Genomic DNA, 23,506 nt, shown 5'->3' with positions numbered 1-23,506 from the left:
GGACTCTGGAGCAGTGGAAACGCATTCTCTGGAGTGATGAATCACGATTCACCATCTGGCTGTCAAGACAGACTAATCTGGGTTTGGTGGATGCAAGGAGAACGCTAACTGTCTTAATGCATAGAGCACTGTAAAGTTTGGTGGAGGAGGAATAATGATCTAGGGCTGTTTTTCATGGTTGCACAGAGCCCTGCCTCAACCACATCGAACACCTTTGGGATTAATTGGAATGTCGATTGTAAGCCAGGCCTAATCGCCCAACCTCAGTGCCCAACCTCACTAAAACTCGTTGCTGAATGGAAGCAAGTCCCCGCAACAATGTTCCAACATCTAGTGAAAAGCCTTCCCAGAAGAGTGGAGGCTGTTATTACAGCAAAGGGGGGACCAACTCCATATTAATTCCCATGATTTTGGAATGAGATGTTTGACGAGCAGGTGTCCACATACCTTTGGTAATGTAGTGTACTGTATGTAACCTAGCTACAAGGAGTCCCTTGCAACTTGCAGTCCTTTAAGAAGCTTATGAGGAAGTATTTTATTTGACTAAGTTAAACAGTTTTAAGAATTCAGACAGAGGCAATTATAAAGATGCCTTCAACCGTGTTCCTAAGCTCATATTGCAAACCCCTTGATAAATCCTAACCTCTACAAAAATACAGAAAACTATTGAAGCAGAGGTGCAGAACTTATGATTCTGTGAATCTCATGAGAAGTAAAAAGAGAGAGTTATGTGTTGCTCTCTAGATAACCTATTCTGAGAGCCTTCTGTGGATGATTTAAAAGCGGGTTTTGCATCGCTAGAATTAGATATCGATTTTGGTTTTAAATCGGTCTGTCTGCCAGGCGTCGTCGTGATGATGATTAGAGCTTGGGCATAGAGGGTTTCATAAATACATGTAATGTCTCTTTATTGCTCTTTAAGGTCCCGTCGTGGTGCTGCAGCACTGTCGGCTGATTGATTGGACTGGCAGCTGAGCAGAGCCAGAGACATGCTGTGCGAAAACAAAGACATCACTCAACCCTGCCACTCACTGGGGTTCATGGTGCGCCCTCTGACAGCCTTAACAGCAAACAAAAGTTGAGTTCAAAGATGTCAATTTACATATATCCCTACTACGTAATGATATCAGATCACCAGTGACCTGTGTGAATTGAACAGAGGGTTGAAAATAAAAAAGGACTACAGCCAAGCCAGGGAACTGTCCATCTCTACATTAGGCCTCCATTGAGGAGGTACTTGGATGAAGAATTGTTTTAGCTCAAAAGCTTAGGACATTAAATTATTGAAACATTAAAACTAAGCTGTGTGTGGAGACTCATTTCTTCAGGAGGTGTTAAACATCTGGGTCTTTACCTAAGCATGAGGTTCATGAGCTGCAGACCCTCTCCCCTGAGGAAGCGATCCCGGTTGGATGCCAGCATCAGACAGGAGCACAGGGCATCAAATAGGTTCTCCATCATCTCCTGCTCCTCCGCCGTGGCTGGGTTGTGGCGTTTGAACACCTGAAGGAGAATGACACCCACACTTCTACTGTCTATCAACTGTGATGCTGGTAAATTCCGTTTAAATGATGAGCATGTTTGGCTCATTAGCAGAGTTTCAACAATGTAACTGGAAATCATTTTGGGGTGTGTATAAAACACCTCATGTAACAGTATAACTTTAGACCGTCCCTTCGCCCCGACACGGGCGCGAACCAGGGACCCTCTGCACACATCAACAACAGTCACCCACGAAGCGTCGTTACCTATCACCCCACAAAGGCCGTGGCCCTTGCAGAGCAAGGGGAACAACTACTTCAGGTCTCAGAGCGAGTGACGTAACCGATTGAAACGCTATTAGCGCGCACCACCGCTAACTAGCTAGCCATTTCACATCCGTTACACTCACATAGATAGACCAGTATTCAACCAAATGCATTTTAGGTGCAATGCAGTGTAGAACTAAGACACACTGAAAGCTTGCAACCAGCATCGCCAACAGAGTGAAGAGACTTACAAAGCACAGCAGAAAATCTGTCTAACATAAAGTTACACTTCTAAGTCTTATTCATTTGCGTCAGACATCATTATTACTGAAGGCCTTGAATATATCAAATAGTATAATAATTAGCCAAAAGGCTAACTGACCGACGTCTTTTCAATTACTTGAATTACATTTAGTTCGGGTTTTTGTGAGCCCAACACACCGTGTCTCTAGAGAGAAATCAAGTCAAGAACTATGTGGGATGCTGGGCTGAAGGGAGTTGTAGTTTTGATCAAGCAAATATTCCTAGAAGTTCAGGGCATAAATGTTGTAATTAACCACAATGACCATAATCCATTGCGCCTGTTCTTTCCGGCTAGGACAGAGATGGATATACTTTTACACCTGCTACGTTAGGTTAGATAAACACAGACCACATAAGAGAGGAATGTACACAACAACGAAAGAGACGGATAGAGACTGTTCATGAAAGTATGCCTCATGTACTTTGATGAACTAGTCAAATGATTTTACCAGACAGCTCTGCAGAATACTTAAGCGGTCAGCAAGCTTTAGTTCGGCTGGCGCCTAACTCGCATACTCCCTTACAAGTCATCTCTCGTTGAATGACAACAAAGACTATAATTAAGAATCCGTACTGACCGATCACAGACAAAGGGGCGTAGACTTCGGCTACCGACTTCAGCTTGCCTCAAGGGGGAAAAAATAGTGTCCCCGAACAGCCAAAAACGCCCTTACCAAAGTCCAAAACGTCACAAAAATGTCATAATATGTGCACAAACGGACGCCTCTAGACAGGCTAGCTTAGCTAGATAGGATGACTAAAGACAGTACAGTACGGGGAGCACAGAGATAACATTGTCTGGCTGGCTGCTACTTGTCCGGAGAAGACAAGGTGAGCGCTACCATCAGTCCTGTGTTATGCCAACAGTAAAGCATCCTGAGACCATTCATGTGTGGGGTTGCTTCTCAGCCAAGGGAGTGGGCTCACTCACAATTTTGCCTAAGAACACAGCCATGAATATAGAATGGCACCAACACATCCTCTGAGAGCAACGTTTCCCAACCATCCAGGAACAGTTTGGTGACGAACAATGCCTTTTCCAGCATGATGGTGCACCTTGCCATAAGGCAAAAGTGATAACTAAGTGGCTCGGGGAAAAAAACATCAATATTTTGAGTCCATGGCCAGGAAACTCCCCAGACCTTAATCCCATTGAGAACTTGTGGTCAATCCTCAAGAGGCAGGTAGACAAACACAACCCCACAAATTCTGACGAACTCCAAGCATTGATTATGCAAGAATGGGCTGCCATCAGTCAGGATGTGGCCCAGAAGTTAATTAATAGCATGCCAGGGCGGATTGCAGAGGTCTTGAAAAAGAAGGGTCAACACTGCAAATATTGACTCTTTGCATCAACTTCATGTAATTGTCAATAAAAGCCTTTGACACTTATGAAATGCTTGTAATTATACATTGAAGCAGCAAACTTTGTGGAAATTAATATTTGTGTCATTCTCAAAACTTTTGGCCACAACTGTACAGTTCTTATGATCTGCTGAAACTTCAACAGTGTGAGGTGAGTTTGAGACATGGATGAATCAGAGAGAGAGAGGAGGATCTAGGGTTGGGCGGTATGGAAATTCCTGTACCATACCGGGGGATATGGTATTACCGGCACTATTTCTACCAAACATTTTTTTTTGTATGTTAGAAGATATTGCGGATGCTAGCTAAATGCTAACAAGCAAACATTAACTAAATGCAAAGTCAGACAACCCACCTCATGAAATTATACAACTAGCTATCTCAAAAGACTACTCACACTTAATCCAGGAGGAGATTGATTGTCTCTGCTGTAACCAAGAAGCTTAATCATGCAAGCTAGCCACCTATAGCTAGCACTATTGGTTAGAACCTGTAAGTAAGCATTTCACTGTAACGTCTACACCTGTTGTATTCGGCACACGTGACAAATAAACTTTGATTTGAAGTTAGTAAACCAAATGCATAGCTGGAACACTGAGCTGGAGAAAATGTATTTGGCACATCTTAGATAGTTAACTTATAGAGTTATAATATGTTTAGCTGGCAAACAGTAGTGAACTTTCATCTCTTTTGTGCTGCTCAACATTGGATTGTCACATTACGTTTGCTCCATGTGCTGTTTGAAAAACAAACATACCATGTGACATGCTCAAATTAATTTTTGTTAATACAATTTTTATAAATAATAATACTTTTTTGGGGGGACAAGGTATTGAAAATCATACCGTCGGTATTTCAAAATACTCCGGTATAGGGTATATTGCACAAGCCTAGGAGAAGCAGTAGAACATGTGAAAAGACAAGCTTACAGATAGCTGCTGCAGTAACACGTCAATTCCATCCAGCTCCCCCAAGAGCTCCCTGGTGCCTGGAAGTAGAGTGAGAGAGAAGAGGTGGGAGGAGAGGAAAAAACAGAAGGGGAGGATGCAGGGAGTGGAAAGGAGAGAGAGAGAAAGGGAAGGAGAGAGAGAGAGACAAACTGTTAAAGGAGTATGGCGCATAAACATCGAAAAACATGGTGATACAAACCAAGGGAGAAGATGAATCGATCCAGCTCTTGAGCTGCTATATGCAACACAGCACAACCAACCCAGGTAGCTAAACTCACTCAGAGGGGAACAGAGAGGAAAATGAGATTGATATTCTTTTTGAGTTCTATGTTGCCCAGTCCATTACTGATCTGGACATGGTGCCTGTCTGTTGTCCTGCAGCATTCCAAGGTCTTCTGGACCCAGCCACTCAGACAAATAGTATACTTTAACCAGTCATGATACTCTACTATTTTGGTCCACAGCCACAACAATCACCTCTACGGCTGACTACATTAGACAAAAAACATTTTTATCACATTGTACAGCAACTACAGAGAAAAGGGCTGGAAACGTACTGTCATTGTTTTGAAGCAAGATAGCCAAGACTTCACTGCAGTACAGCTTGTTAGCATCGAAAGGAATCTTTGCCTGAAAGAGAGAAAGGGAGGGGCAAAATCAGTGATAACATGACAAAATCTGTGACAGCATGAGCAATTGAAAGCCTACATACAGTGGGGCAAAAAAGTATTTCGTCAGCCACCAATTGTGCAAGTTCTCCCACTTAAAAAGATGAGAGGCCTGTAATTTTCATCATAGGTACACTTCAACTATGACAGACAAAATGAGAAAAAAAAATCCAGAAAATCACATTGTAGGATTTTTAATGAATTATGGTGGAAAATAAGTATTTGGTCACCTACAAACAAGCAAGATTTCTGGCTCTCACAGACCTGTAACTTCTTCTTTAAGAGGCTCCTCTGTCCTCCACTCATTACCTGTATTAATGGCACCTGTTTGAACTTGTTATCAGTATAAAAGACACCTGTCCACAACCTCAAACAGTCACACTCCAAACTCCACTATGGCCAAGACCAAAGCGCTGTCAAAGGACACCAGAAACAAAATTGTAGACCTGCACCAGGCTGGGAAGACTGAATCTGCAATAGGTAAGCAGCTTGGTTTGAAGAAATCAACTGTGGGAGCAATTATTAGGAAATGGAAGACATACAAGACCACTGATAATCTTCCTCGATCTGGGGCTCCACGCAAGATTTCACCCCGTGGGGTCAAAATGATCACAAGAACGGTGAGCAAAAATCCCAGAACCACACAGGTAGACCTAGTGAATGACCTGCAGAGAGCTGGGACCAAAGTAACAAAGCCTACCATCAGTAACACACTACGCCGCCAGAGACTCAAATCCTGCAGTGCCAGACGTGTCCCCCTGCTTAAGCCAGTACATGTCCAGGCCCGTCTGAAGTTTGCTAGAGAGCATTTGGATGATCCAGAAGAAGGTGGGAGAATGTCATATGGTCAGATGAAACCAAAATAGAACTTTTTGGTAAAAACTCAACTCGTCGTGTTTGGAGGACAAAGAATGCTGAGTTGCATCCAAAGAACACCATACCTACTGTGAAGCATGGGGGTGGAAACATCATGCTTTGGGGCTGTTTTTCTGCAAAGGGACCAGGACGACTGATCCGTGTAAAGGAAAGAATGAATGGGGCCATGTATCGTGAGATTTTGAGTGAAAACCTCCTTTCATCAGCAAGGGCATTGAAGATGAAACGTGGCTGGGTCTTTCAGCATGACAATGATCCCAAACACACCGCCCGGGCAACGGAGGAGTGGCTTCGTAAGAAGCATTTCAAGGTCCTGGAGTGGCCTAGCCAGTCTACAGATCTCAACCCCATAGAAAATCTTTGGAGTGAGTTGAAAGTCCGTGTTGCCCAGCAACAGCCCCAAAACATCACTGCTCTAGAGGAGATCTGCATGGAGGAATGGGCCAAAATACAGAAAACGTTTGACCTCTGTCATTGCCAACAAAGGGTATATAACAAAGTATTGAGAAACTTTTGTTATTGACCAAATACTTATTTTCCACCATAATTTGCAAATAAATTCATTAAAAATCCTACAATGTGATTTTCAGGATTTTTTTTTCTCATTTTGTCTGTCATAGTTGAAGTGTACCTATGATGAAAATTACAGGCCTCTCTCATCTTTTTAAGTGGGAGAACTTGCACAATTGGTGGCTGACTAAATACTTTTTTGCCCCACTGTACACCATACTGTAGGTATAGTTCTACAACAGACACATTTCAACCAGACATATCGACGCAGACTGCAAAAATCTCTACATACGGCATCAATAACCAATGGAATGTGTCATCTTCAGTTATAGCCTGACCTTGATTCTTTTTAGCAACCACTGCATGAGTCCTTGCTGAGCTGCTTCTGTGCACAGGCCAGGCCTGAACTCTGCCATGTTCTCAATGATGGCTGATGGAGAGAGATGGGAGAGAAGAGAGAGGTGAATATGGGACTATCAAATTATGACAGCACCTCCTGAGAAGTATAGAGGTCTCAGATACTTTTGCTAATATTTGCATTATAAAGCCGTCTGAGACACCTTATATCTCACTCATTCAGCAGAAGGGCGGCAAAACCCCAACGGAAAAAAGAGCGAGAGAGGGAGAGAGAGAGAGGAGAGACAAGTAGTGGGAGAGATGGAGAGAGTGAGTCAATGAGTGAGAGACACACAGAAAGAGAGGCCTGCTGGAGGAGAAGGAAGCCTTTATCACTTATTCCAACTGAACAGACACCATCCTGGAGGACATGAGCCTGTAAGCCCCAACCAGGAAGCAGACAAAATACTTATTCAAGCCTGGAGAGCTGCCTTGATAAGACGCCATCAAAACACAAGTACTGAGCCCAAATTACATTTTACGAAGATAAATAATCCCCATATTTTGTCCAATCATGTACACATTGTGCAGTGCGTCTTACCTAACGTGTTGTAGACTCCATCAGCTTCCTCCTTCACCTGCTCATCCAGCCTCTCCATGTTCTGCACCAGAAGGGCCACAACCTGTCCCTCCAGCTACAGTTATAAAAGGAGACAGGTTGTCATCACAGGATTATGGGATACTGTGTCGTGTGTGACAACATTAAAGGCTCATGCCTCATTTCCGCTGCTAATTTATAAGTCGTGTAAGACCAGAGCGATTTCACCTTTGCCTCCATGGTCTTTTTAAATTTCAGCAGACTTTATGACGGGGCACTCAACCTTTCCCAGAAAATGGCCAATGACTTTGCTGCTGTCAAAGTGAGTGCAAAGGGAGGGCTAAAATAGACAATTTTAACTATGGCCATTAGCTGGGATTGAATGTGCTTTTTCTATTGAGTTCATTATCATCAGCATCAGTATGGTTGTGGATGCATGAGAAATAACAAGAAAATGCCAGAACCTAAATGCATGCATTGATTGTATACAAACAAACTGGACTCACCAAAGAGTCTATGAGTACTTCAGCCCCCTCCTCACTTTCATGAAGTGTGTCGATGTCTGTCAGCTCTTGTAACAAATCAACCACTGCAATGGCGATATGTAGGAAAGGCTAAGGATTTTTTCAGTTTATCCTGGGTTCAGTCAAATGCATAGAATAATATAAGTACAGGTAAATTAACTGAATTAAAGAGTGAAGCATGCTTAGTAAGCCATCTTTGAAGGAAAGGATATCTGTGTTCTCATGGCTGAGTAAGCCCAGCAGGGAATGGACAGCATTGAGCTCCACCAACAGGTGGTAGAGATCAGGCATGGTGGCTATGACATGCATCTCCTGGATGATGTCATTCAAATCCAGCTCTGTTTCCATGAACCTGGACAGCGGAATAATAAAATATGTCGTACATGGAAAATAAGTCCTGACTTGTTGAATGCATTGTCATGTTATTGAAGCAGCAAGTCAATTTACCCTTACCATAGATTTTTAACTTCTTAAGCAATTATATTTCATGTATAGCTGAACTCAGGAGGAACGTTTCCCTCTCATTAACTTACCTCCCTGGGGTGTCTGGGAACTTTATTCTCAGCTCTTGGTTCTTGTAGGACCTTTTTTCAAAGGTCAAGATCATTTTCTTCACTGAACTCTCATCCACAGGTTCACCCTGTATAATTACAACAACAAAAAGAGTGCCCTTTAGTGAAAAGTGTTACCAAGACAACAAAATTATTTTAGGAACAAGATCAGCACATTAAGCTATGTATGCATGCGTTATGTCATGTCACTTAAACGTTTCCCACCTCTTGGTCATCTGCATCCTCATCATCATCCATGAGTTTCTCCAGTATTCTCTTCCTATCACCACTCGGGTCTTCACTGTCCTCTCTCTCCAGATGTCTGGCCAGTTCTCTGCCGGCCTTTTTGTTTCTGGGGTCATCATCATCATCATCACCAGCCCGTAGACGTTTTGCCCCCCTGTCAGGCTACAATGAACATTAACACATGTTAAGCAGGTACATCAAAACAGGAAGGTCATAAGGCTTTGCAATGTGTGTAATGCATCCAAGCAACGAGTTGGCCAAACAAAAAGTAAACAACGGAGAAAATTAACATGCATTCATCGTCAAATGTAAATAGTACTTGATTCCTATAACATAATGTTAGTTTTTATATTTGATGCTCAAATTATATTCCATGAGAGGGACACTGCTTAAACTAGCTAGCTAATACAGCTGAACTAGGCAAGAGTTTATCACAAACTAGTTACAACAGAAGAGTTAGCTAGCTAACGTTAGTTAACTAACTAGCAAAGTAGCAAGACTAACTTGCCATCTGATAGCCATCTCTTTCATCTGTCACATCCTTAACTAACTTAGCTAGTGAACTTGGTTTATTAGCTAACTAGCAATCATGTTAGCCTGTTCGCTAGCAAATGTGGCTAGCTAGCTATGGTCAAAGACAATGACGGTGGTTTAAACATTTATTTTGCTAGCTAGTCAACAGTTGCAGCAAACACTAAGGATGTCTCACTAATGAACGTTACCTGATAATTCAGTAGCTCGCCTACATCCATAATAAAAGGTTATCCAAAATGTGGAAAAATAAACCATTAAATGTTAAGTTATCGGCAACAGTTAGCAAGCTCCAGCTATCCACAATGAATACAGGCTAACTTGCTAGTCGCGCAATTTTCCGCTATCAACTCAAAACAGAAGAATCTGTCGTAAAGAACTTCGTTGTCGTGATATTCTGAGGAGAAGGCTTGCTTTGGAGTCATGGGAAACTGCAAACTGAGTGTCTGGAAGTGGGTGTGTCAACAGAAGTGGGAGGGTGAACAGAAGTTGGTGTATGGAAAGCGAATCAGCTAATTGGACAGATTTGTTGCCGCTCAAAACCGTTTTGAGTGGCTGCTGTGTGTTTTCAAGCTTTCGGAGTGTGGTCTTGGTCGGCAGAAATTATAGTAAGAAATGTCAGTTAGGCTATTATTTTGCCATGCACTTTGAGCTGTGTCTTTGGTGTAGCTACCTAAGTTCTTCGTAGATGTATACAAGCGAGCTTTTTATTGCTGCATAACATTAATGTGACTATAATCTACCAACCTAGCCTGTTAAAGTACACTGAACAAAAATATGAATGCAACATGCAACAATTTCAAAGATTTTACTGAGTTACAATTCATATAAGGAAATCAGTCAATTGAAATAAATTCATTAGGCCCAAATCTATGTATTTCAGGTGATTGGGAATACAGTTATGCATCAGTTGGTCACAGATACCTAAAAAAAAGTAGGGGTGTGGATCAGAAAACCAGTCAGTATCTGGTGTGACCACCATTTGCCTCATACAGCACCACACATCTCCTTCGCATAGAGTTGATCAGGCTGTTGATTGTGACCTGTGGAATATTGTTCCTCTCCTCTTCAATGGCTGTGCGAAGTTGCTGGATATTGGCGGGAACTGGAACACGCTGTCGTACACTTTGATCCAGAGCATCCCAAACATGCTCAATGGGTGACATGTCTGGTGAGTATGCAGGCCATGGATGAACTGGGACATGTTCAGCTTCCAGGAATTGTGTACAGATCCTTGTGACATGGGGCCGTACACTATCATGCTGAAACATGAGGTGATGGCGGCGGATGAAGGGCACGACACTGGGCCGCAGGATCTCGTCACGGTATCTCTGTGCATTCAAATTGCCATGCAATTTGTGTTCGTTGTGCGTAGCTTATGCCTGCCCATACCACAACCCCACTGCCACCATGGGGCACTCAGTTCACAACGTTGACATCAGCAAACCCGCTCGCCCTCACGACACATTACACACTATCTGCCATATGCCAGTACAGTTGAAACCGGAATTAATCCATGAAGATCACACTTCTCCAGCGTGCCAGTGGCCATAGAAGGTGAGTATATGCCCACTGAAGTTGGTTACGATACAGAACTGCAGTCAGGTCAAGACCCTGGTGAGGACGACGTGCACGCAGATGAGCATCCCTGAGACTGTTTCTGACAGTTTGTGCAGAAATTCTTCGGTTGTGCAAACCCACAGTTTCATCAGCTGTCCGGGTGGCTGGTCTCAGACGATCCCGCAGGTGAAGAAGCCGGATGTGGAGGTCCTAGGCTGGTGTGGTTACACATGGTCTGCGTTTGTGATGATGTTGGAGGTGGCTTATGGTAGAGAAATGAACATTCAATTCTCTGGCAACAGCTCTGGTGGACATTCATGCAGTCGGCATGCCAATTGCACACTACCTCAACTTGAGACATCTGTGGCATTGTGTTGTGTGACAAAACTGCACATTTTAGAGTGGCCTTTTATTGTCCCCAGCACAAGGTGCACCTGTGTAATGATCATGCTTTTTAATCAACTTCTTGATATGCCACACCTGTCAGTTGGATGGATTGTGCACAACATTTGAGAGAAATAAGCTTTTTGTGCATTTGGAACATTTCTAGGATCTTTTATTTCAGTTCATGAAACATGGGACCAACACATTATATATTGTTTATATTTTTGTTCAGTGTAGTTATCATCACCAAGAGTCCTGTTTGCGGTTAGCGACTGTTAGTTAACGTTATCAGCTCATCTAACTAACTATCCAGCTTGCTAAACTATGCTACATGACTAAAAGTATGTGGACACCTGCTCGTCGAACATCTCATTCCAAAATCATGAGCGTTAAACCTTGTGTGGTGTTCGGGTCTGTGGGACCCATTTTCAATGTTTACGAAAATAAGAATGATACAATTAATAATGTTTTCAAACTGAGACTCATTGGCCTTGGCAAATGTTCTATGTAGAACATGTAAAAGAACACATTTTCATTGAGTGCACACTGTGCACCCCCCTACACATTTATATTACAACTGTGGTGTTCAGGTCCACTGGACCCGAGGGTAATACAAATGTGGGAAAGTGTGTCTGTAGGTGAAATAAAATAAAAATGAGAAAAAAAAGTTTGCTGTGTTCCTTTACTCTGTCTTCCTCCTCCCTGGGCCTGCTGTTTTAACATAGCACCAATAACCTGTCTGCCTGTCTCCTGCTTTTCTCACACTCTTTACCCTTTGTAGTGTGTGAAATTACACAATGTCTTGTGCGAACCTGCACAATGTTATTACAATACATTATTTCGATACATTTTAAAAAATGTCAGTATTTTCCCACACTCTACTCCAGCTAGGTGCAAACTGGGGGAGAGACAACAAATAAATAGCTTTGCATGTGTGGCTCCTTACCACAATCAGTCAGTATGGAAAAAATAATCTCTTCTCAGAGGGCCTTAGAAATCATTTCTGCAGAGAGAGAAGCTGGTGTGGAAGGAGCGTCTTCCACTTTGGAAGATGAAGAATTTTCCAAATATGAGGATCATGTCTCTGTCAATTCGGAGTTTGACAGTGAGATGGAAGAAGAGGATGAGATTGACACTCGGCCAGCCTCAGGACAAGCCCGTCAGCAGCTAGCTCATCAGTAGCCTGCAGGAGGAGAAATATTTGATGTAAAAAAAAAAAAAGTGAAATTGAATGGTCTTCTTGCAGAGGAATGAGCCACCAGGCATGGCTGCCAACGTGATAAGGATGCAACCAGGGTCAACGCGGATGGCGGTTACTCATGTGCAGGACATAGTTTTCTTTTGAACTGTTCATCCCAGACACCATCCCAAAAATCATTCTGCACTGCACTAATTTGGAGGGAAGGTGTGTTTTTGGAGACAGATGGAAGGAGATGGTCCAAACTCATTTACATGCATACTTTGGGGTTCTTGTCCTTGCTGGTGTTTTCAGATTCAGTGGGGAATCCACAGAATCCCTGTGGGATGCAGAAACTGGCAGAGAACTTTTCAGTGCAACAATGTCTCTGGAAAACTTCCACATTATTTCCAGGATTATCCTCTTCGATAACCGAGACACCAGCTCGGCAGCAGAGACCAGCTAGCTGCAATCAGGTCAGTGTGGGACAAGTGGGTGGACTGCCTTCCCCTTTTTTACAACCCTGGGCCCAACGTTACCGTTGATGAGCAGCTTATGCCATTTAGACAGTACATTCTGTCTAAACCCGCAAAATATGGAATCAAGATCTGGGCTGCCTGTGATGCTGCTTCATCATATGCGTGGAACTTGCAAGTGTATATGGGGAAGCGAGATGGAGGAGCCCCTGAGAAGAACCAAAGGATGCAGGTTATCCTGGATGCGACACAGGGACTCCGTGGCCACAACATCACATGCAATAACTTTTTTACTTAGCACAGGCTGGGACAGGAGCTCCTCAAGAGGAAGCTGATGATGGTAGGAAGAGTACAAAAAAACAAGCCAGAGCTCACACCTCAGCTGTTAAATACACGGAACAGGCTTATCAATTCCTCTAAGTTTGTGTTCACGGCCGACACGTCCCTAGTGTCCTACGTGCCAAAGAAAGGCAAAAATGTGGTACTCGTGAGTACACTGCATAGGGATGGGAGAATCTGTGGCCAGGAACATCAAAAACCAGAAATCATAATGGATTACAATGCCACAAAAGGAGCGGTGGACAATTTAGACAAGCTGGTGACTGGCTACAGCTGCAAAAGAAGGAAAACCCTGCACTGGCCATTTGTGATATTCTTCAACATCTTGGACATCTCGGCGTACAACGCGTTTGTCATCTGGAAGGCGTTGAACCCAGTTTGGAACAGAGGGAAGCTCCAGAGGAAACATCTCTTTCTCGAGGAGCTGGGCAAGGCATTGGTAAGACCTCAAATCCAAAGGAGGCAACATATCCCAAGGACACCAGCTTCTGCAGCCATCGTGAGGAGGATTCAGGAGGAGGATACTGGTGCCCCATCCACCCGACCCACAGAACCAACAACTCCAATACCAGAAGTAAGTGTGAGTGATGTTGTTGCATGTGTGTCAGACTCTCCTACCTTGGCCTGCTGTAACTATATATGTGAGTGAGATGTTAGTCAAATTCCTGAACTAAGTGTTTTAATTATTCTGGATTGCAGCCGGTAGCAACAAGAAGAAGCGCTGCGATGTGTGTGGGCCCAAGAAGGACAGGAAGACACAGTACACATTCATCAAGTGTACTCGGCTTGTATTTCACAGATGTCGGTGAGAGTTTGAACTTCTAGACCTTCTTTCTGCCTCACGTCATCTCGCTATCGGCCATCTTGCACCCTCTCTGGGAGATTGCGTTAACGTGACTCTGTGTCCGTGTTCCCAGTTCTTCCATAGATTCTAAGGGCCTTAGCTGTAGGTCTCCATAAATTCAGAGGCAACAAGTTTGCACAGATACCATAGAGTGACATTGATTTTAGATGTTATATGGTAATTATACAGGTGATCACTTTTACAGGACTTATTCATTTGATTTTCATTATTTGTTTCCTGCCCGTATCTGCAATTTACAGCATTGTAATTACATAATCATAATACGGTTATTAATTATAAAATAATTACAGAGCAATTATGGCATGATGCGACACACACACACACATACACACACTGTGCAGCCTTGACAGTCCTCTAATCGATGCTCCACCAGTGTCTGTTTACAAAATTTCAAAATAAAGATTCAGCGCAGGGCCGCATGTGAGACGAGCAGAAAATCACCTTTTCAATCTGCGTCATTCAGAATTTATGAGTGTTGTCTGGCAGGGGCCTCCATCTTGTCGTCCTTCACTGTGACCAGCGATCTGTGACAGTAGTGCAATAGCAACAACATCCAAACAGGAGGCCATTGTAAACCAGTCAAGCTTGAGATCCCATCAACTGCCAACGTGATCTCAGGGCAATTTGTATTTGTCTGTAAGTAAATGTGTGACACTCCATTTAGTATATGTTACGTTACGTTAGGTTACATTATAAATGGAATAGCGGTCGTACAATATCATATGAATTAGAGGACGTATAGTATCATACCTCTTACCCGGTTGTACAATAGCACACGAATTGGATAATGTAACTTATCATACATCTTGGAGGATAGTATTGCACGTCTTTATCTGAGACACCAAAGGATAATTAGGGGAGAATTTACCTTGGTTATGTGAATTTATGTAGCAGGTTAGGTGAATTGGGTTAAGTTTAGAGTAAGGGTTACGGGAAGGGTTAACTACAATGCTAAAGTTGTCCCCGACGCGACTCGAACATGCAACATTTGGATTGCTAGACTGTCACAGATTACGCCCACCCATCCTCCTCGACCAACCTCCCTACTTTCGTTTCTGTCTCATTTAACTAGACCATTAGTACTGCAGGTATCGTACGTCTTGGAGGTGCTCAGAAATATGTAAAGTATATTTCGTATGGCTCTGAGGCCAGGCTGCAGCAACACAGGGGGAAAAAGAGAAGGAGACGGGGGAAGTAAAATCCTAATATACTGTACACTGAAAGCACAAGCAGTTTGGCAAAGCGAAATATACACACTTCATGGTGCTGTAATTGATGAAAAATATGTTTGTTCTTACCAATCCAGTGAAGATAACCCTACTGTATAAAAGCAGGGTATTGATAAACATTTGTCGAAAAGGAGAAAAGTGTGAATGGCTCTCGTAACTGGTCAGCAGTGTCTCCCTGCTATATATGTAATTAAAATCTGTCTTAACTCACACTCCACATGGAAAATATACCATAAGGTCTCTAAGAAACACTGCTGGAGGTGACATCTCTCATCACCATGGCAACTGTAAATGGTTGGCTACTGAGAATTACTCCTTTTTGCTGTAAATAGTGTGTGTGGTAATTCTAAATTAAATGTAGCTATTTCTTTTTCATGGGGTGCACAATTGTTATTTTAATGTGCTTCATGTCTATATTACTTTAGTCTGTCTGGATTCTTTGCTTGACTAAAAGTTTCCTGCGAAGACATGAGAGAATAACTGTAGATCTACTGTGAACGCTTGAAGTTAGAGAAAGAACCCAGTTGATGAATGGTACAGCATTACAAACCAGGCCCAAGACATATTTTGAATGAAACCATTGGAACATCTATTAAATATGTCAAATGAATCTTTGGCTGAAAATACATTATCCAGAGACCTAATTAGCAACAACTGTTATGGTTCTCTGGTTGTTATAGTTTTTCTATTACCTCCCTCCTAAAGCAATAAAACAAGGCCTGATACTACGGTGCTATTATTTCCTCTCTACCCACCTCCAGATGTATAACTTGATTAACTGCAGGTAAAACTTTGTTTAATCTTTAATACACAGATACAACATCAACTATTGTTTTATAGAAGTTAACCTGGTCCTTAACTTAAAGATGGTCAAGGGAACCGTATAAGCCTACAACTGCACAATATTATGTTAATAAACATGTGATGTGGTTACTGATTACCGTTTCCTCCATTTTGTCCTTGTGGCATTCAAATCAACATGCAGGAGCATATTCCGAATAGTGGCTCGGCTCTGACAACAATGTTAATCAACAACCAACTGCAAAGGGGATCCCCTGACAGAAGGAAAGCCAGAACTTGATGTAGTTTGCTTCAAAATTAGTTTATATTCAGCTCCTCAGGTTCCCACACTAAATCGTCCTGCAGAAAGACATGACACACATTGATCTAAAAACGTGAAAAACAAGTAGACCTACTGTATGTAGGGATATTATACTAACGGTAAAACATTTGAACCTTGTCAGTGCCATAAGGCATGCATGCCTGAGGAGACAGTGTCAGTGAAAGTCAGGTACTGTAAAACATAAAACAGGAGATATCACAGAGGACAGGGTTTCTCCTGTATCTACAGCTGCAGTACAGTCATCATGTGAGCAATGAATTTCAAGGACCATTTGGCAAAAACGGATAAAAAAGAAAACCTTGAAATCAATCCACTCTTGTTTCCTCCTGCTGAACCACAAAGCCACCATTAATAACCCCTGTTCAACAGAATGATTAACTTGTACCATGATCCCTGAAGATGTTGGGTCTTTTTATGCGGAGTCTTCTGGCTGTGTTAATAACATCTCTTCCCCCCAATGTATTTGGGCTGTGCCGCTGGATCATTTCCATAGAATAATTTCCATTGAATGATCCATCCTTCCAAACGGAACAATATAATTTCACACAAGCTGTGAGAGCTGATTACCCTAATCCGCGGAGGTCACCAGTGATTGCATCACAGCAGAGCAGATACGCTGTGTGCACCCGAATCCACACTGTGACTCCATTATTTAACATCAGGGTGATCTGGTGGCCTGAATTAGTCAACTACAAAGCATTGTTTGACTCCACATTTCACCCTGAGATACAGTGCATTCGGAAAGTATTCAGACCCCTTAACTTTTTCCACATTTTGTTACGTTACAGCCTTATTCTAAAATGTCTTTAAAAAAAAATGTAAATCCTCATCTACACACAATACTCCATAATGACAAAGGAAAAAACATATTTTTAGTAATGTTTGCAAATTTATAAAAAATAAAAAACAGAAATACCTTGTTTCAATAAGTATTTAGACCTTGTGCTACGAGACTCAAAATTGAGCTCAGGTGCATCCTGTTTCCAATGATTATCCTTGAGATGTTTCTACAACTTGATTGGAGTTCACCTGTGGTAAATTCAATTGATTGGACATTATTTGGAAAGGCACGCACCTGTCTAAGGTCCCACAGTTGACAGCGCATGTCAGAGCAAAAACCAAGCCATGAGGTCAAAGGAATTGTCCGTAGAGCTCCTAGACAGGATTGTGTTGAGGCACAGATCTTGGGAAGGGTACCAAAAAATGTCTGCGGCATTGAAGGTCCCAAGAACACAGTGGCATCCATCATTCTTAAATGGAAGAAGTTTGGAACCACCAAGAATCTTCCTAGAGCTGGCTACCTGGCCAAACTGAGCAATCGGGGGAGAAGGGCCTTGGTCAGGGAAGTGAACAAAAACCTGTTGGTCACTCTGACAGAGCTCCAGAGTTTCTCTGTGGAGATGGGAGCACCTTCCAGAAGGACAACCATCTCTGCAGCACTCCACCAATCAGGCCTTTATGATAGAGTGGCACCGACGGAAGCCACTCCTCAGTAAAAGGCACATCACAGCCCGCTGGGAGTTCGCCAAAAGGCACTTAAAGGACTCTCAGACCATGAGAAACAAGATTCTCTGGTCTGATGAAACCAAGATTGAACTATTTGGCCTGAATGCCAAGCGTCATGTCTGGAGGAAACCTGGCACCATCCCTACAGTGAAGCATGGTGGTGGCAGCATCATGCTATGGGAATGTTTTTCAGAGGCAGGGACTGAGAGTCTTGCCAGGATCGAGGCAAAGATGAACGGAACAAAGTACAGAGAGATTCTTGATGAAAACTTGCTCCAGAGCGCTCAGGACCTCAGACTGGGGCAAAGGTTCACCTTCCAACAGGACAACGACCCTAAACACACAGCCAAGACAACGCAGGAGTGGCTTCGGGACAAGTCTCTGAATGTCCTTGAGTGGCCCAGCCAGAGCCCGGACTTGAACCCAATCGAACATCTCTTGAGGGACTTGAAAATAACTTGGCAGCGATGCTCCCCATCCAACCTGACTGAGAAGAATGGGAGAAACTTCCCAAGTACAGGTGTGCCAAGCTTGTAGCGTCATACCCAAGAAAAGTCGAGGCTGTAATCGCTTCCAAAAGTGCTTTAACAAAGTACTGACTAAAGGGTCTAAATACTTATGTAAAAACAAAACAGTCATTATGGGGTATTATGTTTATTTTTTACCTTTATTTAACTAGGCAAGTCAGTTAAGAACAAATTCTTATTTTCAATGACAGCCTAGGAACAGTGGGTTAACTGCCTGTTCAGGGGCAGAACAGCAGATTTGTACCTTGTCAGCTCGGGGATTTGAACTTGCAACCTTTCGGTTACTAGCTCTAACCACTAGGCTACCCTGCCGCCCCAGGTTGATGAGGGAAAAAAACGATTCAGTCAATTTTAGAATAACGCTGTAACGTAACAAAATGTGGAAAAAGTCAAGGGGTAAGAATACTTTCCAAATACAATGTATGTCCACCTTCCTCTTGCATGCTATTCCTCCCCAAAACAATTTACGTTCAATTGTTTCAGGCCTATACCTGTAAGTGTGTGACAGCTGTCAGGGTGTGTCAATTAAGGAGTCAAATGGTTCCCACTTGATAACACAACCACAAAGTCGAAATGGGTATTAATCGTTAAAAAAAATATGAAAACAAAAATGTGCTTTTTAATCCTATAATTTAAGGATACGATTAGGCCTAAGGATAGCAGTATGTTTCAGGATATGGTTTCCATTTTTTTGTGTACTTAAGTATATTTAAAACCAAATATTTTTAGACTTTTACTCAAGTAGTATTTTACTGGGTGACTTTCACTTTTACTTGAGTAATTTTCTATTATGTATCTTTACTTTAACTAAAGTATGACAGTTGAGTGCTTTTTCCACCACTGACTGTAAACATACGGAGGAGGAATGGTTGAGTGGGGTGTTTAGGGATAGAGGGTTTGCCTGAATATAAAAGATTGTATTCTGGAGCCTATAAATGTAGCAATCACTTAACTCGATTGTTACAGAAAGGCTGAAATAAACCTACATTTTAAACCCATATACTGTAAACAAGTTAAACTTGCCGTCCATACAGGCCATTGTTTTTCAAGAACATGGATGAATAGGATCCCACTGGGCACAGACATCAGTTCAATGTTTAGTTTTGATTTACATTTGGTTGAGTTGTCAACTAACGTGAAATCAACAAAACATTTCACCATGTCATTGGATTTAGGTTAAGAGAGAGAGAGAGACTGAATTTTATCTTGGTCATGAATATGTTCACTACGGCCTGTGCTTTGGAGGACGGCTAGAGGACCAGGTGCTGTGCTTGGGGCAACAAATCTGCATACACACACACACACAAAGTCACAGACACAGAGACATGCACAGACTTTTATTTGTTTTTATTTATCCTTTATTTAACTAGGCAAGTCAGTTAAGAACAAATTCTTATTTACAATGACAACCTACCCCGGCCAAACCCTAACCCGGACGATGCTGGACCAATTGTGCGCCGCCCTATGGGACCCCCAATCACGGCCGGTTGTGATACAGCCTGGAATCGAACCAGGGCCTGTAGTGACGCCAATAGCACTGAGGTGCATTTCCTACAGTTTAGAAAAACCAGAGGGTAAAACAATCTCAGATCCTTTTTCACAGACACACATACACACTTCAGTTTCTGGCAAATCCTTGCTGTGTCTATCACCTCCACTCTTGCTGTGGGGTAATTTAAGCCACAAGTGATGCTTATAAATCTAATTTCCATAAGCTTCTATATTTTCTATGAATAATTTACACTTGAAGAATCCAAACCAGTGCCAGACATGAGATGTGGCCAGACATGAGAGGTGGTCTCTGAATCCATTACTGCCCCTCAAAACAAGAACATGCATACCTCGCTATAGCATTTGATAGACAGATACAGTGGCAAGAAAAAGTATGTGAACCCTTTGGAATTACCTGGATTTCTGCATAAATTGGTCATAAAATTTGATATGATCTTCATCTAAGTCACAACAACAGACAAACATACTAATAACACACAAATTATTGTATTTTTCTTGTCTATATTGAATACATCATTTAAACATTCACAGTGTAGGTTGGAAAAGGTTAATTGGAGTCAGGAGTCAGCTAACCTGGAGTCCAATCAATGAGACCAGATTGAAGATGTTGGTTAGAGCTGCCTTGCCCTATAAAAAACTCACAAAATTTGAGTTTGCTATTCACAAGAAGCATTGCCTGATGTGAACCATGCCTCGAACAAAAGAGATCTCTAAGATTAAGAATTGTTGACTTGCATAAAGCTGGAAAGGGTTACAAAAGTATCTCTAAAAGCCTTGATGTTCATCGGTTCACGCTAAGACAAATTGTCTATAAATGGAGAAAGTTCAGCACTGTTGCTACTCTCCCTAGGAATGTCCGTCCTGTGAAGATGACTGCAAGAGCACAGCGCAGAATGCTCAATGAGGTTAAGAAGAATCCTAGAGTGTCAGCTAAAGGCTTACAGAAATCTCTGGAACATGCTAACATCTCTGTTGGCGAGTCTACGATACGTAAAACACTAAACAAGAATGGTGTTCATGGGAGGACACCACTGCTGTCCAAAAAAAACATTGCTGCATGTTTGAAGTTCACTAAAGAGCACCTGGATGTTCCACAGCACTACTGCCAAAATATTCTGTGGACAGATGAAACTACAGTTGAGGTGTTTGGAAGGAACACACAACACTATGTGTGGAGGAAAAAAGGCACAGCACACCAACATCAAAACCTCATCCCAACTGTAAAGTATGGTGAAGGGAGCATCATGGTTTGGGGCTGCTTTGCTGCCTCGGGGCCTGGACAGCTTGCTATCATCGACGGAAAAATGAATTCCCAAGTTTATCAAGACATTTTGCAGGAGAATGTTAGGCTGTCTGTCAATTGAAACTCAATAGAAGTTGGGTGATGCAACAGGACAACGACCCAAAACACAGAAGTAAATCAACAACGGAATGGCTTCAACAGAAGAAAATACGCCTTCTGGAGTGGCCCAGTCAGAGTCCTGACCTCAACCCGATTGAGATGCTGTGACATGACCTCAAGAGAGCGGTTCACACCAGACATCCCAAGAATATTGCTGAACTGAAATAGTTTTGTTAAGACGAATGGTCCAAAATTCCTCCCGACCGTTGCACAGAAAACTACAGAAAACATTTGGTTGAGGTTATTGCTGCTAAAGGAGGGTCAACCAGTTATTAAATCCAAGGGTTCACATACTTTTCCTACCCTGCAATGTGAATGTTTGCACATTGTGTTCAACAAAGACATGAAAACGCATAATTGTTTGTGAGTTGTTAGTTTAAGCAGACTGTTGGTCTACTGTTGTGACTTAGATGAAGATCAGATCAAATTTTATGACCAATTTATGCAGAAATCCAGGTAATTCCAAAGGGTTCACATACTTTTTCTTGCCACTGTACATATACGTACTGTAACATGCTGTTAAAAAGCTGAACCTCCACTTCTAATCAGGGGTTGGAACCGGTTCAGGGAATAAAACCGGAAAATAACAAACATTTTCAAGGAACAGAAACAGAACCGGTAATGAAAGTGATCCATTTTCCATACAGAAAGTGATCCATACAGAACCGTTATTTTAAAAGCATGGGAACCGGTTAATAATGTTATTTTACATTCCAGGCAATTTTTTTCTAGTCCAACAAAAAAACGCAACAAAGTGCCTATGCAAAGCCCTCTCTGTCACTCAAAAACTTGCCAGCGTGTGTATATGTTTAAGCTACCTGCCCCTCCGAAGGATAAGCTACTGTACTGACGTTAGAAGCATGATTCAGAAGATTGGCTAGAGAAGAATGGATTCACTTTTTGAATGCTAATTAAGGACACTATAGGCCTAGTTATCACATTTCACATGACCATTTCACAAAATGACCTGCCCTTTTTTATCCCAATTTTGATCTTGTCTCATTGCTGCAACTCCCCAACGGGCCCGGGAGAGGCGAAGGTGGAGTCATGCGTCCTCCGAAACATGACCCGCCTAACCCCGCTCCTTAACTTCTCTAGGATAGGGGGCAGCATTTTCACGTTTGGATGAAAAGCATACCCAAATTCAACTGCCAGCTACTCATCCCCAGAAATTAAGATATGCATATTACTAGTAGATTTGGATAGAAAACTCTCTGAAGTTTCTAAAACTGTTTGAATCATGTCTGTGAGTATAACAGAACTTATTTAGCAGGCGAAACCCTGAGGACAAACCATTCAGATTTTGTTTTTGAGGTCACTCTCTTTTCAATGGATTTTCATTGGGAATCCAGATTTCTAATTGACATTCTTGCAGTTCCTACCGCTTCCACTGGATGTCAACAGTCTTTAGAAATTGGTTGAGGTTTTTTCCTTTGTGTAATGAAGAAGTACGGCCATCTTGAACGAGGGTCACTTGAAGTGTACTGTTTGTTAGAGGCGCGTGACCAGAAAGCTAGCTACAGTTTGTTTTAATCCTGTATTGAACACAGATCATCCCGTCTTCAATTTTATCGATTATTTACGTAAAAAAAATACCTAAAGTTGTATTACAAAAGTAGTTTGAAATGTTTTGGCAAAGTTTACAGGTAACTTTTGAGATATTTTGTAGTCACGTTGCACAAGTTGGAACCGGTGTTTTTCTGGTTCAAACGCGCCAAATAAATGGACATTTTGGATATATATCGACGGAATTAATCGGACCATTTGTGATGTTTATGGGACATATTGGAGTGCCAACAACAGAAGCTCGTCAAAGGTAAGGCATGAATTATATTTTTATTTATGCGTTTTGTGTCGTGCCTGCAGGGTTGAAATATGCTTCTCTCTCTTTGTTTACTCTGTTCCTCAGAAAATAGCATTGTTTGCTTTCGCCGAAAAGCCTATTTGAATTCTGACATGTTGGCTGGATTCACAACAAGTGTAGCTTTAATTTGGTATCTTTCATGTGTGATTTAATGAAAGTTAGATTTTTATAGTAATTTATTTGAATTTGGCGCTCTGCATTTTCTCTGGCTTTTGGCCAAGTGAGACAGTAGCGTCCCGCCTAAACTCAGATTTTTGGATATAAATATGAACTTTACCGAACAAAACATACATGTATTGTGTAACATGAAGTCCTATGAGTGTCATCTGATGAAGA

At 42.1% G+C, this 23,506-nt stretch overlaps 1 protein-coding gene across 1 annotated transcript in view; it reads right to left on the bottom strand.

Moving 5' to 3' along the window:
- The window catches only part of LOC120059185 (beta-catenin-like protein 1), a 37,302-nt gene extending 27,713 nt beyond the window's left edge, over nt 1–9,589 (bottom strand). Inside the window, exons 1-10 of the mRNA XM_039008043.1 lie at nt 9,398–9,589; nt 8,655–8,837; nt 8,412–8,518; nt 8,091–8,230; nt 7,861–7,958; nt 7,358–7,451; nt 6,759–6,850; nt 4,924–4,996; nt 4,346–4,404; nt 1,355–1,503 (exon numbers count right to left, since the gene is read on the bottom strand). Of these exons, the coding sequence (XP_038863971.1) occupies nt 1,355–1,503; nt 4,346–4,404; nt 4,924–4,996; nt 6,759–6,850; nt 7,358–7,451; nt 7,861–7,958; nt 8,091–8,230; nt 8,412–8,518; nt 8,655–8,837; nt 9,398–9,427 (1,025 nt within the window). The 5' untranslated portion in view covers nt 9,428–9,589. The remainder of the gene's footprint in view (nt 1–1,354; nt 1,504–4,345; nt 4,405–4,923; nt 4,997–6,758; nt 6,851–7,357; nt 7,452–7,860; nt 7,959–8,090; nt 8,231–8,411; nt 8,519–8,654; nt 8,838–9,397) is intronic.
- Nucleotides 9,590–23,506: the final 13,917 nt, after the last annotated feature.

Source organism: Salvelinus namaycush, chromosome 14 (assembly GCF_016432855.1).
Source record: "Salvelinus namaycush isolate Seneca chromosome 14, SaNama_1.0, whole genome shotgun sequence".
NCBI lineage: Eukaryota > Metazoa > Chordata > Actinopteri > Salmoniformes > Salmonidae > Salvelinus > Salvelinus namaycush.
This window is presented reverse-complemented; position numbering and strand designations above follow the sequence as displayed.